This window comes from Drosophila elegans, unplaced genomic scaffold, assembly GCF_018152505.1.
Source record: "Drosophila elegans isolate 14027-0461.03 unplaced genomic scaffold, ASM1815250v1 contig_349, whole genome shotgun sequence".
Lineage (NCBI taxonomy): Eukaryota > Metazoa > Arthropoda > Insecta > Diptera > Drosophilidae > Drosophila > Drosophila elegans.
Window position 1 is genome coordinate 1,885,526 of NW_024545729.1, and position 15,950 is coordinate 1,901,475.

Below are 15,950 nucleotides of genomic sequence, written 5' to 3' on the forward strand. Positions count from 1 at the left end.
GTCTTTCTGCTGCATTTTTTTTGCTTCACAATTAATTTTTTCGAATCGGAGAACGATATCATATAGCTAGCATAGGAACGATCGAATAATATAGTTGAAAATCATTATAACTTCAATGTTTATAAACCAGGTATAACAAGAAAGAAAGCAAACTTCGGCAAGCCGAAGTTCATATACCCTTGCAGCTATCGCAAGAATTAAATATTTTTGAAAACTTTAAAATTATGATTTACTTGCGTATATGTTTAAAAACATTGAAGCTATGACGATTTGCAGCTTAATTATTTGATTGTTCTTTTATATTTTTTTATTATTTGTATGGGAGCTATATGATATAGTCGTCCGATTTTGATGAAATTTAAACCATAATTCTGAAATATTTAACCATTGCTATATGTCGAAGAACTAAAAAAAAAAAATTAAAAAACAGCAAAGTTATAATTTTTTTCAATTATTTTTCCGATTGTTCCTATGGGAGCTATATGCTATAGTCGTCCGATCCGGCTCGTTCCGACTTATATACTACCTGCAATAGAAAGACAACTTTTGGGAAAGTTTCATGCAGATAGCTTTAAAACTGAGAGACTAGTTTGCATATAAACGGACGGACAGACGGACGGACAGACGGACGGGCAGACGGACATGGCTAGATCGACTCTACTAGTGATGCTGATCAAGAATATATATACTTTATAGGGTCGGAAACGTCTCCTTCACTGCGTTGCAAACTTCTGACTGAAATTATAATACCCTCTGCAAGGGTATAAAAATCGAATTATATATTGGTTTCTGTTATGATTACAACCAAAATAACCAACTTCATTTTGTTTCGGTTACGGTTACGGTACCGCAACCAAAACATGTTCCGGGTATCGGTATTGTTCCGTTCAAAACAAATTAGTATTTATATCAATATAACTATATATTATATTATTGCAAACAATTAATGATATGAGCGAATAAGACTTTAAAGCTCACAATTTTACAGAACCGGTACTAATGCTCGTATCGGAAACAATTATTCTGGCTGCTATATATTTCGATTACGGTTCCGTTTAGGCAAAAACTTGCTATATAGGTTCCGGTTACGGTTTTGATTAGGTTTTACCGGTTAATGATAACGGCTACGAAAACGGTTTGATACCCTGTTATAAACATAATCGAAATTTAGATGTTATAAAGACTAATTTATTTTAGCAGTAGCTGAAAGGTTTCTAGTTTTTGGTCATCTGTAGAATTACTAAACTCCTTCCGCAACATCCTCAACGTTTCCGCAGCCGAAATATCATTCTGCAAACAAAATTTAATGGCACTTCTCTGCTCAATTAAATCAGACGTTTTAAAATTGCAGTCTTAGACGTGTGGTTAACACAAGCGTAAATATACTACTGACATGAAAATTGGTCCAGATGTAATTAACAGTTCTATCAACTCAAGAAAATAACAACTAACACGAAGTGTTAGTCCCGCGATGCTTAAATTATAAAATTCACCTCACTTTTTGCCCACAGTAGTACAAATTGCATTTTTTTAAATTAAGTTTTGGTTTAACAAAAAACTTGACAACAGTCAAACAACCAATATGACATCAAATCGAGTGTTCTGGTTAAAGATTTCATTTCCGTTTTCCGTTTTTTTTTTGTAAACCAGTTATTAGAGGGCACTTTGTTTACTGAGTGTGTTCCCTTTCTCACGTGTCTCACAATGTTCCGTTTTCCCAAAACTCGTTGCAAAATTCGAATTTCGGGTTTAGGAAAAACTTTTGTTACAGTTTTTTTTAGGAATTGATGTGGCTATTTTAAAACCAAAATTTTATAATTTACAAAAAATGTTTAACATGTATAATCGTTGTTCAAAGTTGAAAACATTTTTCCGAATTTGAAGAAAGGTAGAATAACGTGCTGAATAGGCCAATTTAAACTAATGTTTCTCAAAATGATGGTAAGCTAGAAAAAATGTTTTTTTTTTCATGTTTTTCAACTTCAAGTGGAGATAAAAAAATGCCATATTTCGCCGAGCACACGACTATACTAAAATTAGTGGATGTATACAATAATAAAAAAAAAAAACATTGCAACAATTGTGCCCATTTTGAAATACTGATCGTTTTTCCTACTGACCCATAATGACTAACTGACCTTACAAAGCCGGTCATTACGAAACTCTGAAGGGATTTTGCGTAAAAACTTTTTTAATTTGAGCTCCAGCGCTAGTAAATCATTAAAAACCACTTAATGAGGAATAAATATTTAATTTTTTTTTTAAATATATGGGCTTTATATTAATTAATATAGTTACACAAAATACAAATACAAGTTAATTTTTAAACAAAAATTTTCTCGGATATCGCTCCTTCAAAAGAACTGCCGTTTGGGTGGCATCCTGCCTGAACAATTTTGGATCCATTTTTTATCTGCAATTGAACTCTCTTAATGATTTCATTATCTATTCCAGTAAAGCGAGCAGTAATTTCAACCTTTTTTGCAAAACCTCCTGGATGTGTTGCCATGTGGTGGAAATACCCGTAGTTGCTTCCATAAGTTTTCTTTTCTTTGTGAATTGAGTAGTCTTATTTATAAAAATTGCTGGTCGTCCTAATGCATTTTTAGACGTAGTTGGCTGCTCAAGCACAAAAATTATATTTTCTTTGAAGACACGATTTATTTTTTTGTAAATCTTTCTCTATTCCGTTTTTGGCAGTGTTGAAATACTGCAGTTAGTTTCATTTCATATGAATGTGTTTCTGCTTCTGCTCCTAGAAAAGCAAAAGTCGCAGTCAAAACAAATGCTAAAATTAAAAATCGACAAAAATCAGAAAGCAGCATCTTACGCTGCTAAAACAAAAACAAAAGCGACAAAAAGCAAATTTATCCAACAGTCGAAATCATTCATTTTCCCGACTGCTACTTTCGAAGCCTTCCGAAAGTCGATGCCTGCCGCAGCTCCGACTTTCGCTCATAACTGTAAGCAACAGCAAAGCAGCAAGCAATACAACGAAAAACAGCTTTCTGCTTTTTGTCGCTTTTTGATTTTGCAAGCAGTCAAATCACCAAAAAGCAAAAATGTTTCGATTTTTGCTACTTTGACTGCAGTTTGCTTAACAGTGGTTTTTGGTCATTTCACTAGTCTTTAAAAGTCCAAAGTTCTTTATGTTCCATTTCACTTTTCACTACATGTATAAGCTTTCAATACCTGAACTCAACTCCATGACTAATAAAATAAAACAAGTTGGGAATTACAAAGTGTAGTTATAATTTACAAAATAAATAGGTACATGTGTTATAAAAATATTTATCCGCCTGCAGCTTCATTGGTGTCTGGGGCTATAAAGTGCAGATCGCAATTATACGGGTTCAAACTCCCGAAGTAAATTTAAAAAAAACAAGAAAGAAAGTAAACTTCGGCAAGCCGAAGTTCATATACCCTTGCAGCTATTGCATGAATTAAATACTTTTGAAAACATTTAAATTATGATTTACTTGAGTATATACTGAAAAACAGTGAAGCTATGATGATTTGCAGCTCAATTATTAGATAGTTATTTTATATATTTTTATTAGTTCTATGGGAGCTATATGATATAGACGTCCGATTTTGATAAAATTTAAACCATAATTCTGAAATAATTAAACATTGCCATATGTCGAAGAACTAAACAAAAAATTAAAAAACAGAAAAGTTATAATTTTTTTTCATTTATTTCTCCGATTGTTCCTATGGGACCTATATGATATAGTCGTCCGACTTTGATGAAATTTAAACCGTAAATCGAAAATATTTAACCATTACTAAATGTCGAAGAACTAAACAAAAAATTAAAAAACAGAAAAGCTATAATTTTTTTTCATTTATTTTTCCGATTGTTCCTATGGGAGCTATATGCTATAGTCGTCCGATTTTGATGAAATTTTTACCATAATTCTGAAATATTTAACCATTGCTTCATGTCGAAGAACAAAACAAAAAATTAAAAAACAGCAAAGTTATAATTTTTTTTCATTTATTTTTCCGATTGTTCCTATGGGAGCTATATGCTATAGTCGTCCGATTTTGATGAAATTTAAACCGTAAATCGGAAATATTTAACCATTACTAAATGTCGAAGAACTAAACAAAAAATTAAAAAACAGCAAAGTTATAATTTTTTTTCATTTATTTTTCCGATTGTTCCTATGGGAGCTATATGCTATAGTCGTCCGATCCGGCTCGTTCCGACTTATATACTAACTGCAATAGAAAGACAGCTTTTGGGAAAGTTTCATGCAGATAGCTTTAAAACTGAGAGACTAGTTTGCATATAAACGGACGGACAGACGGACGGACAGACGGACATGGCTAGATCGACTCGCCTAGTGATGCTGATCAAGAATATATATACTTTATAGGGTCGGAGATGTCTCCTTCACTGCGTTGCAAACTTCTGACTGAAATTATAATACCCTCTGCAAGGGTATAAAAATATAGGCGCCCCTCTTGGTAGGCGTAATTTAACAAATGTAACATCTCAATAATTTTGGCTTTGCTTATTATTATAAAAAGGAAATCAAGTTGATAACAATACGAGCTCAAAAGTTATTCATTTTGCAACGTGTTTTGAGCAAACGAGCCACTGTGTGTCGCACAACTAACAGAATTTCGGCAAAATTAAATCATTAAAAATCTATGTCGTTTTCGGGTTTTTTCAAACCAAAAAAAAACGTATGCATGGCCATACTAAACTGTACATTTGTATGAATTTGAATCTGAAGATATGCTTCATATATAAAAACATATTGTAAAACTAAAAATAAATAACCAATTGGATGAATATTACTGTTGTAATTTGACCAATTTTGAACTTTCTTTTCCAAAAACATTTGTATATATTTTAAATAAGGTACAATAATTTTATTTTATTTTTTTTTTAATTTCCTGAAAAAAAGGAAATTGATACTGCGATCCCACGGGTCTTTGTCTAAGCTGGAGGGTGACTCCGAGGATGGTTCTACACAATTGACAAAGTTAGATGTTGTACTCACCTTCCAATTGGAAGTGATCGTTATGGAGGTTAAAGGACTTAAATCATTAGCTCCCAATCGCATTGTCTACTGCACAATGGAAGTCGAAAATGGCGAAAAACTACAAACAGATCAAGCGGAGGCATCAAAACCAATGTAAGAGTCTATCACAAAAATTCTACAATTAACATACTTTTTTTGATAAGGTGGGACACACAAGGCGATTTTACAACAACACATCCATTGCCAGTTGTCAAGGTGAAACTTTACACAGAGAATCCGGGCATGCTGGCATTGGAGGATAAGGAACTAGGAAAAGTAACTCTTAAACCTACTCCGCTTTCATCAAAAGTAAGCTAAACGTTAACAAATTTATTTTATATTAAATATCTGACCATGTTTTAGTCACCTGAGTGGCATCGAATGATTATTGCAAAAAATCTTCCTGACCAGGATATACGTATTAAGATAGCTTGCCGACTTGATAAGCCTTTAAATATGAAACATTGTGGGTACGTTCAATGATTTTATATAAATTTACACTTTGAATTAACCATTAAAAATTTTGTAGACATCTTTATGCGATCGGGAAATCAGTCTGGAAAAAGTGGAAAAGGCGCTATTTCGTCTTAGTTCAAGTATCACAATATACATTTGCTATGTGTAGTTATAAAGAGAAAAAATCAGAACCGTCTGAGATGATGCAGCTTGACGGATATACGGTAGATTACATTGAAGCAGCGAGTGGTACATATAGCAAAGTACTTGTTAATTATGAACAAGATTTATTTTAGCACTTACATTTTCATTTAGCAAACTTAATGTTTGGGATCGATTTAAATGGAGGGCGCTATTTTTTTAACGCAGTTCGCGAGGGTGATAGCATTTCGTTTGCTTGCGATGATGAAAACGAATGCAGCCTATGGGTCATGGCTATGTACAGAGCTACCGGTCAGTCCCATAAACCAACACCCCCAATAACACAAGATAAAAATTCAGCAATGTCAAAAATACAAGGAGGTAAGTATTCTTGGTTTATATTGTTTATTTTTCTTTTTTCGGAATTGTAATGATATTTTGTTTGTTTTGATTTTTTTTAATCTTCTCCCTTAGGGGACTAACAACTAGTTTTAAAATCCTAAATCTTAAAATTTATTTAGTGCCCAATAATAGGGCCACTTGGTTGATGTGTGGCCTCGTTGGATGACTGTGTTACGTATGTACCAGGTCGCTGCGGTTATAGTTCTAAGCACTTTTGACTGTGCTCTTTGAATAAGCTCTAAATTGCTATTAGTGGCATTGCTACATAGCTTGTCGGGACTTATGTTTTATTTGTTCGCACTTCGCTTCTATGTGCTTCCTCCAAGTGAGACGCCTATCTAGGTGTACTCCGCGATATGTGACTTCATTTGTAGATGGTATTGTGGACAATTTTTTTTTGTTAAGGGTAAAGGTATTGTGGTTGCATTTTTGCTCGTTCACTTTTATGCGTCAATCAGATAACCAGCGCTCAAAGAGGTGCATAAGTACAGGCGAATGGTGGGATGATAAATAAGATAGACTTACGGCATCTATTTCCGTGAGTTCTTCTCGTGATGGCAAAGTCACCGACACCTGATACCGCATGCAGCTCAAGCCCAAATACCAACGGATATTTAAAAAATTCTTATCTGGATAGTTTAGTGGATGAAGTTCCACCCCTGGTCCACACCCCCATGCCCACCTGGAGAGTGTGCTGTATCCATGAGTTTGCAGGGATTTCTGGGTATTTACCTTGAATTAAACTTCCTACATTGTCCGCATATGCGATCTTAAAGCCCCTCTTTTTAGAAGTTGTAGTAGTAGGTTGACTACTATGACCCAGAGAAGAGGGGAGAGCAATCTTCCCTGAGGAGTTCCTCTGCTGACGAATCTTGTAGCGAGAGCCCATCTCATAGTAGAGGTCACTCTGCTGGCGAGTATTGTGTATGATTCTCACCATGGTTGGTTCAAGCTTTAGGGATAAAGATGACTTCAACTTCGAGCCACTTTTTAGTTAAATGTTGCAAAAGTAGGCAGTTATAGAAGATAAATGTTAACCACGGCATGATAATATGAAGGGTCTTTTGAAGTTGTGTTGGGGAAAGACCTTCTGTTCCTGGGGACTTAAAGGGCTCGAACGTGCTTATAGCCCAAGCTGCCTCGGTGGTAGACTCTATGCTATTACAGAATCGGGCCCATTCTTTCCTTTTGACCATCCTAATTTCCTTTTTATATATGCTAAATTTTGAGTAGTACTCTCTCCAGCAGTTGTCAGTGCTAACATATTTGGCCTTGTTGAATTGTTGTCTACGGTCTAGCTTCTAGTCTTAACACTTAACACTTAATAATTAATAATTTAAAATCTGGCTAAGATTCTAAGATGAATGTTTTATGTTATTGGAATATCATCATAAAATCTAAATGTTCTTGTTTTAAAGAATATTTAATTTTTGCAATAGCTGCAAAGGCTTCTTTTCTTGTTTTATACATTTTTTTTAGGTGCTAATATATATTTTCTAATTTCATTTTAGACGCAGACAAAGCACGGAAACATGGAATGGAAGATTTTATAAGCACTGATCCGTGTACTTTTGACCATGCTACGCTTTTCAAAACATTACAAAACCTCACACTAGAATATAGGCTTAATGATCCATACGCTTCTCTGGTGAGTTGATTAATTATAATTAATAACACAGATTATGACTGAATAATAATATTTAACCTTTTTTTTGGTGTAGTCCTACCGACCACTATTTATTTTTTTTTATATTTATACCCTTGCATTATATATATTATATTATTATAGTTTCAGTCAGAAGTTTGCAACGTAGTCAAGGAGACATTTCCGAGCCTATTAAGTATATACATTCTCCCAGCATCACTAGCAGAGTCGATCTAGCCAAGTCTGTCAGTCCGCCCCTCTGTCCGTCTGTCAGTCATTCCGTCTGTCCGTTTCTAGGACAAACTAGTCTCTCAGTTGTAAAGAAATTTGATTAAAACTTCCCAAATTGTGTCTTCATGTATGTGTCTTCACCGCAATTTTTGAGTTAATCACGAAGATTTTTTTTTGTTTTGAGTTTTACACGGATTGACTTGATATTTGCACAGAATATTCTCAGCATATTGGACATAATAATAATTGTTGAACGTTGATGCACTATAAACAGTACAAACAAGTGGTCCAACGAAATCATGTAATGAAAATTTGATAATATAGATTATTATTATTATTACAAAGAACACGAAAGGGTTCACGCCGGCCAAAATTTGAGGTACATCTTAAGAGGATGGCAGTTGCGGGTTGGTCTAAAAGGCAATATTACCTTTCACAAGATTGTGTATAAAAATAGTTCCAACCATGATTCTACGATTTACAAGAGTAGATAAATTAAACAATACTAATCTTGTAGAGAAAAAAGGCAACCTTACGATCCCAGTTCAAACCACGAAGGCGAAAAGAAGAAATTTGTTTTGTTTCGGCTCAGTACGATCAATGTGTACTTGATATTGGGGACTCCAAACGGGAGCGCAATATTCCAAATAAGGACGGAAAAGGGAAGTAAATAATAATTTTGTTTTATAAGGATCGTCAAATTCTTTTGACCATCGCTTCATAAATCCAAGAACACTCATAGCCTTGTTAACAGTAAGCTTTACGTGACAGTCGAATTTTAATTTTGGGTCAAGAAGAACTCCTTAATATATTATATTCGGTCCAGTGGCATATTATGAAAGAATTGCTTATAAATGATGGCGAACTCTTATAAAATGTCATTAGATTACATTTAAGGCAATTCAGAATTAAGAGGTTAGATTGTCACCATCTCTGAAATCAATCAATATCAGACTGTAAACCCGGGTTCCGGGTTGCAAATTTGATAGGAGTTAAAACATTTTTTTTAGAAATAGTGATAATATGAATGTTTACAAATTCAATTTAAATTTAATTCAAATCGAAAACCATATCATATAGCTGTCATAGGAACTATAAAATACTGAGCTAAAAAGCATCATAGCTTCAATGTTTTAAAAATATACGTATATAAATCGAAATTTCGATGTTTGAAAGTTTGTTTCCTTAAATTCTTTGAGATGTAGTAATTGTTTATTATATATTTATTTATCAGAATTACTGATTAAATTTGATTAAAATCCAATAGCTTTTGCACAAGCTGCAAGGGTATATAAACTTTGGCTTGCCGAAGTTTTCTTCCTTTCTTGTAATTTTAAAACGTTGGACAAAGACATCATATAGTAACGTTCGAAACGTAGAAAAATTTAATTATAATCGTTTTAAAGAACAGTTAATTTTTTTTTTAATAGCTGCAAGGGTATTTAAACATTGTCTTGCCTAAGTTAGCTCCTTTCTTGTTTTAAAGTCTATTTTTAATTAGTTTATCTGCAGCAGCTAATTTAATTTTTTTTTAATAGCTGCAAGGGTATTTAAACATTGTCTTGCCTAAGTTAGCTCCTTTCTTGTTTTAAAGTCTATTTTTATTTAGTTTATCTGCAGCAGCTATGTCTTTTAAACGCATAAACATATAGCCTAACAAGGCTTGCAGAGTACTTTAAAACTTTCGAACAAGGGCGCAAAACAAGAATCGGAAAATTTCGTTCTTTACGTAGGTGCCAAGCGTATTTTGCTCGCCAACACTTTTACCAACGTAGCAACGAAAAATGACAAATAGGGCGTGCAGGACAACTATGGATGTGGCCCGAGCCAAATACGATCAAACGAAAACTGTTGGTAGAAACCATCAGGGCACAAGCTAATCAAAATATTCGGTCACAAGCAATAGTGCATGACCAATGATGCTTACAAACGATCGTGCATGTGGTTGAGAGCGACCACAAACAATGATTAATACGCTATGATCGTTTGATGCCATTATAAATGTTCATTCACAACATTCGCTCACAGCTCACACTTTTCCGATGAAACTAAGTGATTTAACCATACAAGATATGTGTCAGTGACGTATGACTCGTTGCAGTGCAGTGTATTCATACATAAAATTCGCCGTGCTAACTAACACCAAGTTGGCCAACAAAAAATGTAATTCTAGAAATAGTTAAATAAAGTAACATAGTTTTTAGAACAAAATTAAAATTAAGAATATTTGTGTGCTATTTTCAGGGCTGGTTTAGTCCTGGACAAGTTTTCGTGTTGGACGAATATTGCGCCCGTTATGGGGTACGAGGATGTTACCGACATTTATGTTACCTCTCTGATTTGCTGGATCGTGCTGAAAAACAACACATGATAGACCCAACTCTAATACACTATTCTTTCGCGTTTTGCGCTAGTCATGTTCACGGAAATCGGTATCATTGATTTATAGTGCTAAGCCTAAGAAATTAATAACAATAAATATTTACAGGCCCGATGGAGTTGGTAGCATAACGCATGAGGAGAAAGAGAAATTTTCTGAAATCAAAGAACGACTTCGTCAGTTACTGGAGTTTCAAATAACTAATTTCAGATATTGCTTTCCGTTCGGTCGCCCCGAGGGTGCACTTAAAGCAACATTATCTTTACTAGAGAGAGTTCTAATGAAAGATATTGTTACCCCGGTTCCACCTGAAGAAGTTCGTCAAATGATTAAAAAAAGCTTAGAGACAGCAGCGCTTGTAAATTACACTCGTCTCTCTAATAAAGCTAAAATTGAAGGTAAGTAAAGATAAACATGTAATTGAATTATAATTAAACAAGAAAGGAAGTAAACTTCGGCAATCCGGAGCTCATACACCCTTGCAGCTACATGATATGGTTTTCCGTTTTTAATCAAATTAAAAGCGTAATTCTGAACTGTCAAATTATTAATAAGTCAAAAAGAATTTTAAAAAAAAATTACAAAATAAAAAAGTTACATATAATTTTTATATTTTTGTAATGGGAGTTTTATTTTCTAAAATTAAAAAAAAAAAAACAAAATTAAAAAACAGCAAATTTATAATTTTTTTAAATTTATTTTTCCGATAGTTCCATTGGAGCTATATGCTATAGTCGCCGATCCGGCTCGTTCCGTTTCATGCACATAGCTTTAAAACTGAGAGACTAGTTTGGGTAGAAACGGACGGACAGACGGAAGGACAGACGTACATGGCTAGATCGACTCTCCTAGTGATGCTGAAAAAGTTTCGGCTCTATCTTCGGACCCAGCTACCTGTTGAATATCCTATCGGAATGACTGTTTTGATTGGAGAGCTCAGGTTTGGGTGAGCCCTCCACAGAGGATATTTTGTATTGGTTGGCGAAAGTTTTTCAATGTAAAGTTTTTCCCTTTTGGTGTTGAAATAGTGGCTGCTGCCACGAGTATATTTTCAAAAGCATCGGCAGAACAGTCGATGTCCGCTTCGATGTTGAGCTGCGGTGTTAGTTCAATGTGGGAACTTACATACTTTTTATATTTTAGCCAGTTGGTTCTGTGCGATGTCAGCCTGTGGGGGTGGTCTGTGGCTTCTGGGCTTTGAATAAGAGTTATAAACACTGGCAAATGGCCAGATGAAAGGTCGGAAAGCGTTTTGGCGCTTATTATATTACGTGGAATGTTTTTTGACACCGCAAAATCTATTAGTCAGGGACTTTTCTGGGGTCTGCTGGCTAGTATGTGGGGCTACCAGGGGAAAATAAGTCCCATTTGTTGCTCAGTTTGATGATTGCATTATACAATTGCCTTCCTTTGGGAGTAACGAGTCGTGATCTCCAGTGCGTATGCTTAGCATTATAGTCTCCTTCAGCTATAAAGCGATCTTCAAGTAAGTTGTAAAAATCCATGAATTGTCCTTCAGAGATTGTATAGCGAGGCGGGCAGTATACGGCGGCTACAGAAAGGTTTCCGTTACCTGGTTGCACTATGATAGACATGGACTGCAAGTAGTTTGTTGCAAACCTTTAGTGAAAATGGTGCTTGATGCGTACCCTAATTTGGATGATCTGTGCGGTAGAAGGTGTAGCCTCTTATTTGGAAGTTGTATTTGCTTGTGTGGTGCGTCTCTACCAGTAGCATAATGTCGATATGATTTATATTCAGGAACTGAGTTATTTCAAGTTTGTGCCGGGAAACGCCATTGGCGTTTCACATGGTTATTCGTAGATTTGCCATCAATTATTTGGACTGCTTAGCTGCAAGCAACTGTAACACCATGTTCTTTGCAGAAAAATAGTTTTTTTGAGGGCATTGATAACTTTGTTAGGGTTTACATCGGGCTCGATTCCCTTTAACACAACTTGCAAGCCCTTGCTGCTTTTTAGTTATTTGGACACAAATCTGTTCTTCAGATTTGGTCTAATGTTTGGTTTCGTGAATATTCCCTTTAGTAAGCGGAGCAACATGAAATTTTCCGTCCCCGACCAGCAAAACAATTTTGTTGACCAGGGCGTTCGAGTTTTTCTTCCTAATGTAAATTGGTGGGGGCTTAGGTTTCGGTTGGGGCTCTTAACCCAGTTCTGGTCGAATTTCACCTATGAGGCCAAATCTGTTGTTGTTAGGGTTGCTACCAGCCCCGGTGCTCTGCGGGCTAAGCTTACGCTTAATTTGGACATACATACTTTATAGGGTCTATATGTCTCCTTCACAGCATTGCAAACTTTTGACTGATTGATTATAATACCCTTAACTTAAACATTTTTTATTGATCCGCAGAGGATTTGCGAGGAGAAGTTATTGTTCCGGCCCCAAAAAAACTGGAGGACCTAATACACTTAGCAGAACTTTGTGTTGACTTGCTCCAACAAAATGAGGAACACTATGGAGAAGTAAGTTGATACAAAAATTATAAAAATAATTCGTTTGCCTATATTTGTATAGATAAATATGTACATAAATGTATATAATGTTATAGTATATATGAATTTATTAGCAACCTATTATTTGTGGTAATGTTGTTCAATACCTTAAATCTATTTTTTAAATTTTGAACTTACAAACTCAAAAATAATTCGTTTGCCTATCTATACAAAATATGTACATAAATGTATATAATGTTATAGTATATATGAATTTATTAGCAACCTATTATTTGTGGTAATGTTGTTCAATACCTTAAATCTATTTTTTAAATTTTGAACTTACAAACTCAAAGTGAGACTGTTTAATAATTAATTTTGTCGTTATTTTTATTTTTGTTTGTTTTTTACTACTTATTAAACTCTGTTTATATTTTGTTTTTGTTTTTGTATCGATTGTTGATTGTATTAATAATGTATTTTATAACATCTTAGAAATGAATGATTTAAACTAAATGTATACATTATTACTGTATTTTAAATTTGTAAATGGCTGTATGTTTGATGTTAGTGGCTATAAGACAACAAATTTTTCAACTTTTTCTTATATGTGTAACATACTTTCAAATGATAATATTAAAAACATATAAAAAATACACTTAAAACAAGAAAGTATGCTATAGGCGAGTTCCATATAAATGAATGATCTAAACTAAATGTATATACATACTATTATTGTATTTTAAATTTGTAAATGGCTGTATGTTTGATGTTAGTGGCTATAGGAACAAAAATTTTGCAACTTTTTCTTATATCTGTAACATATTTTCAAGTGATGGTATTAAAAACATATACAAAATACACTTAAAACAAGAGAGAATGCTATAATCGAGTTCCCCGACTGTTAGATACCCGTTACTCAGCTGACAAATGTCAAACCAAACATTTCCCAACATAAAAATCGGGGCTTAGGTGGCGGCATCTGTCCACCTGCTTTGTCAACTCAAGAAGGTAAGAGCGTGCAGCACCCCATCCCCCGCTAACAGTTCCTTCACTCTTTCTCTCTAAATCAGCGATCACCAAGGCCCTAACTAAAGAGCATAAGATAGTGTTTTGCCGGCAGCGCAGCGGCAGAGCGGTGCCAGGGAACGTATTAACTCAATAATTTCCAAAATAATAGCCCAATTTGAAAAAATATTGTGTGTCTACCGATAAATGAGACCAAAGCACTCATATAACTAATTTCTACCAGACTGACATAAAAAACTTTCGCGATTTATAGAATTTACAGTATGCGTGTGGCCTCGTTTTATCTGCATAATAATGTGCAATAACAATAATAATAAACTAGCAAGGATCTGCATTCAAAATCTCAAATCTTTAGCCTGTATAGTTTCATACGGACGGACATACAGAGGGACACGCAAGATCGACTCGGCTATTGATCGTATTGATCAAGAATATATATATATATATATATATATATATATATATATATATATATAGGTATTGCTTCCCTCTACCGGGTACATACTTTTCAACAAAATATAATATTTTAAAATAAATATTGGGGTGCCGCCATTGGGATTTCACATGCAGATTCTAGTTATGGGCACGCAGCGCAAGTTTATTACAAATCGCGAAAGTTTGTCATGTCACTCTGTTTGTTTTATTAATATCTTTCAACTCAATCAAAAATTTTACAAATCGAACTCGAAAGTGGATTTAATAACATTTTCGGATTTTTCTTTAACATAATCGAACTTCCCCTATCCATTTTGGGATTTGCCACTGAATTTCCCTTTGGTCGTTTTTTTTCCAAAACAAAATCAGCTCACTAACAACTGGCAAAGGCGTTTGATTAGTATGAGTTTTGCAAACATGCTGGACCCAAATAAACAAAAATTTATATAAAGTCAAATATGTCTGTTGCCGCCATGAGCTAAGTTTAAATTTAACATGTAGTGAAAACATTTTTTGTAAAACCAGTTTTTTTCGATTTATATAGGTTTAAATTTGTTATTAAGGCCATCGCAAGGAGCGACGCGATATTTCTATTGGCTAGCGAACAGGGAGAAAAATACAAAAGTTATTAAGCATGCTCAGCAATGTAATTATAAATCATATTGATCCGGCGGCAGTATTTAAAAAAGTCTAGTTCCCTGCTATCTGGCTGTGATTATATTTTGTGGTTGTACATCTTATCAAAGATTATACAATGCATAAATGCGACATCTTATACAAAACAAGAAAGGAAGCAAATTTCGGTAAGCCGAAGTTTATATACCCTTGCAGCTATTGCAAAAATTAAATATTCTTGAAATCATTAAAATTATCATTTACTTGCGTATATGTTTAAGAACATTGAAGATATGATGATTTGCAGCTTAATTATTCGATATTTCCTATGGCAACTATATGATATCGTTTTCCGATTTTAATAAAATCAAAAGCGTGGTTCTGAACTGTCAAATTATTAATAAATCAAAAAGAAAATTTGAAAAAATTACAAGATGGAAAAGTTACGTTACAAAAAAAGTTTTTTTTTTATATATTTGTATTGTTTCCATGGGAGCTATATGATATAGTCGTTCGATTTTGATGAAATTTAAACCGTTATTCTAAAATTTTGAACTATTACTATATGTCGAAGAAAAAACAGCAAAGTTATAATTTTTTTCATTTATTTTTCCGATTGTTCCAAAGGGAGCTACATGCTATAGTCGTCCGATCCGCCTATGTACTACCTGCAATAGAAAGACAACTTTTGGGAAAGTTTTATGCACGGACGGACAGACGGACGGACGGAACGATTTGCATGTGCTTCCAACTTGTTCTTCAAATTACAGATTTTTCTATTTCGGCAGCCGGGTCATCGCCGGCGTCATTTCTTTTTCTTCTTATTTTACCATTTTAAATTTAGAAAGGGATTTCTTAATGAAAACTAAAGGTTGTCCTCTAATTCATTTTAAAAATAACGAATTTTGTGTGCAAAATTATCTAACGTTTCGTATTTTAAAAACTTTAGGATACTTTTATATCAAAATACCATAACATATTTTATAAAAACATGATTTTTTGCTGTTTAGTTTTATAAAGTGCATAAACCCTAAACCAACTCAAAAATTTATAGGTAAATGCAAACTTTTAAACTAAAAGAATCAAACTTTGATTTTATTAAATTAAAAATCAAAAAGCAT

At 34.0% G+C, this 15,950-nt stretch overlaps 1 protein-coding gene across 7 annotated transcripts in view; it reads left to right on the forward strand.

Moving 5' to 3' along the window:
- LOC108134592 (calcium-dependent secretion activator) overlaps window positions 1-15,950 on the forward strand; it is a 53,405-nt gene that overhangs the window by 16,520 nt on the left and 20,935 nt on the right. For all 7 annotated transcript variants that reach the window (XM_041708609.1, XM_041708613.1, XM_041708614.1 and 4 more), the window contains 9 exons: window positions 4,923-5,153; window positions 5,204-5,348; window positions 5,403-5,509; window positions 5,569-5,744; window positions 5,811-6,017; window positions 7,550-7,686; window positions 10,159-10,346; window positions 10,403-10,692; window positions 12,668-12,780. In XM_041708609.1, the coding sequence (XP_041564543.1) occupies window positions 4,923-5,153; window positions 5,204-5,348; window positions 5,403-5,509; window positions 5,569-5,744; window positions 5,811-6,017; window positions 7,550-7,686; window positions 10,159-10,346; window positions 10,403-10,692; window positions 12,668-12,780 (1,594 nt within the window). The remainder of the gene's footprint in view (window positions 1-4,922; window positions 5,154-5,203; window positions 5,349-5,402; window positions 5,510-5,568; window positions 5,745-5,810; window positions 6,018-7,549; window positions 7,687-10,158; window positions 10,347-10,402; window positions 10,693-12,667; window positions 12,781-15,950) is intronic.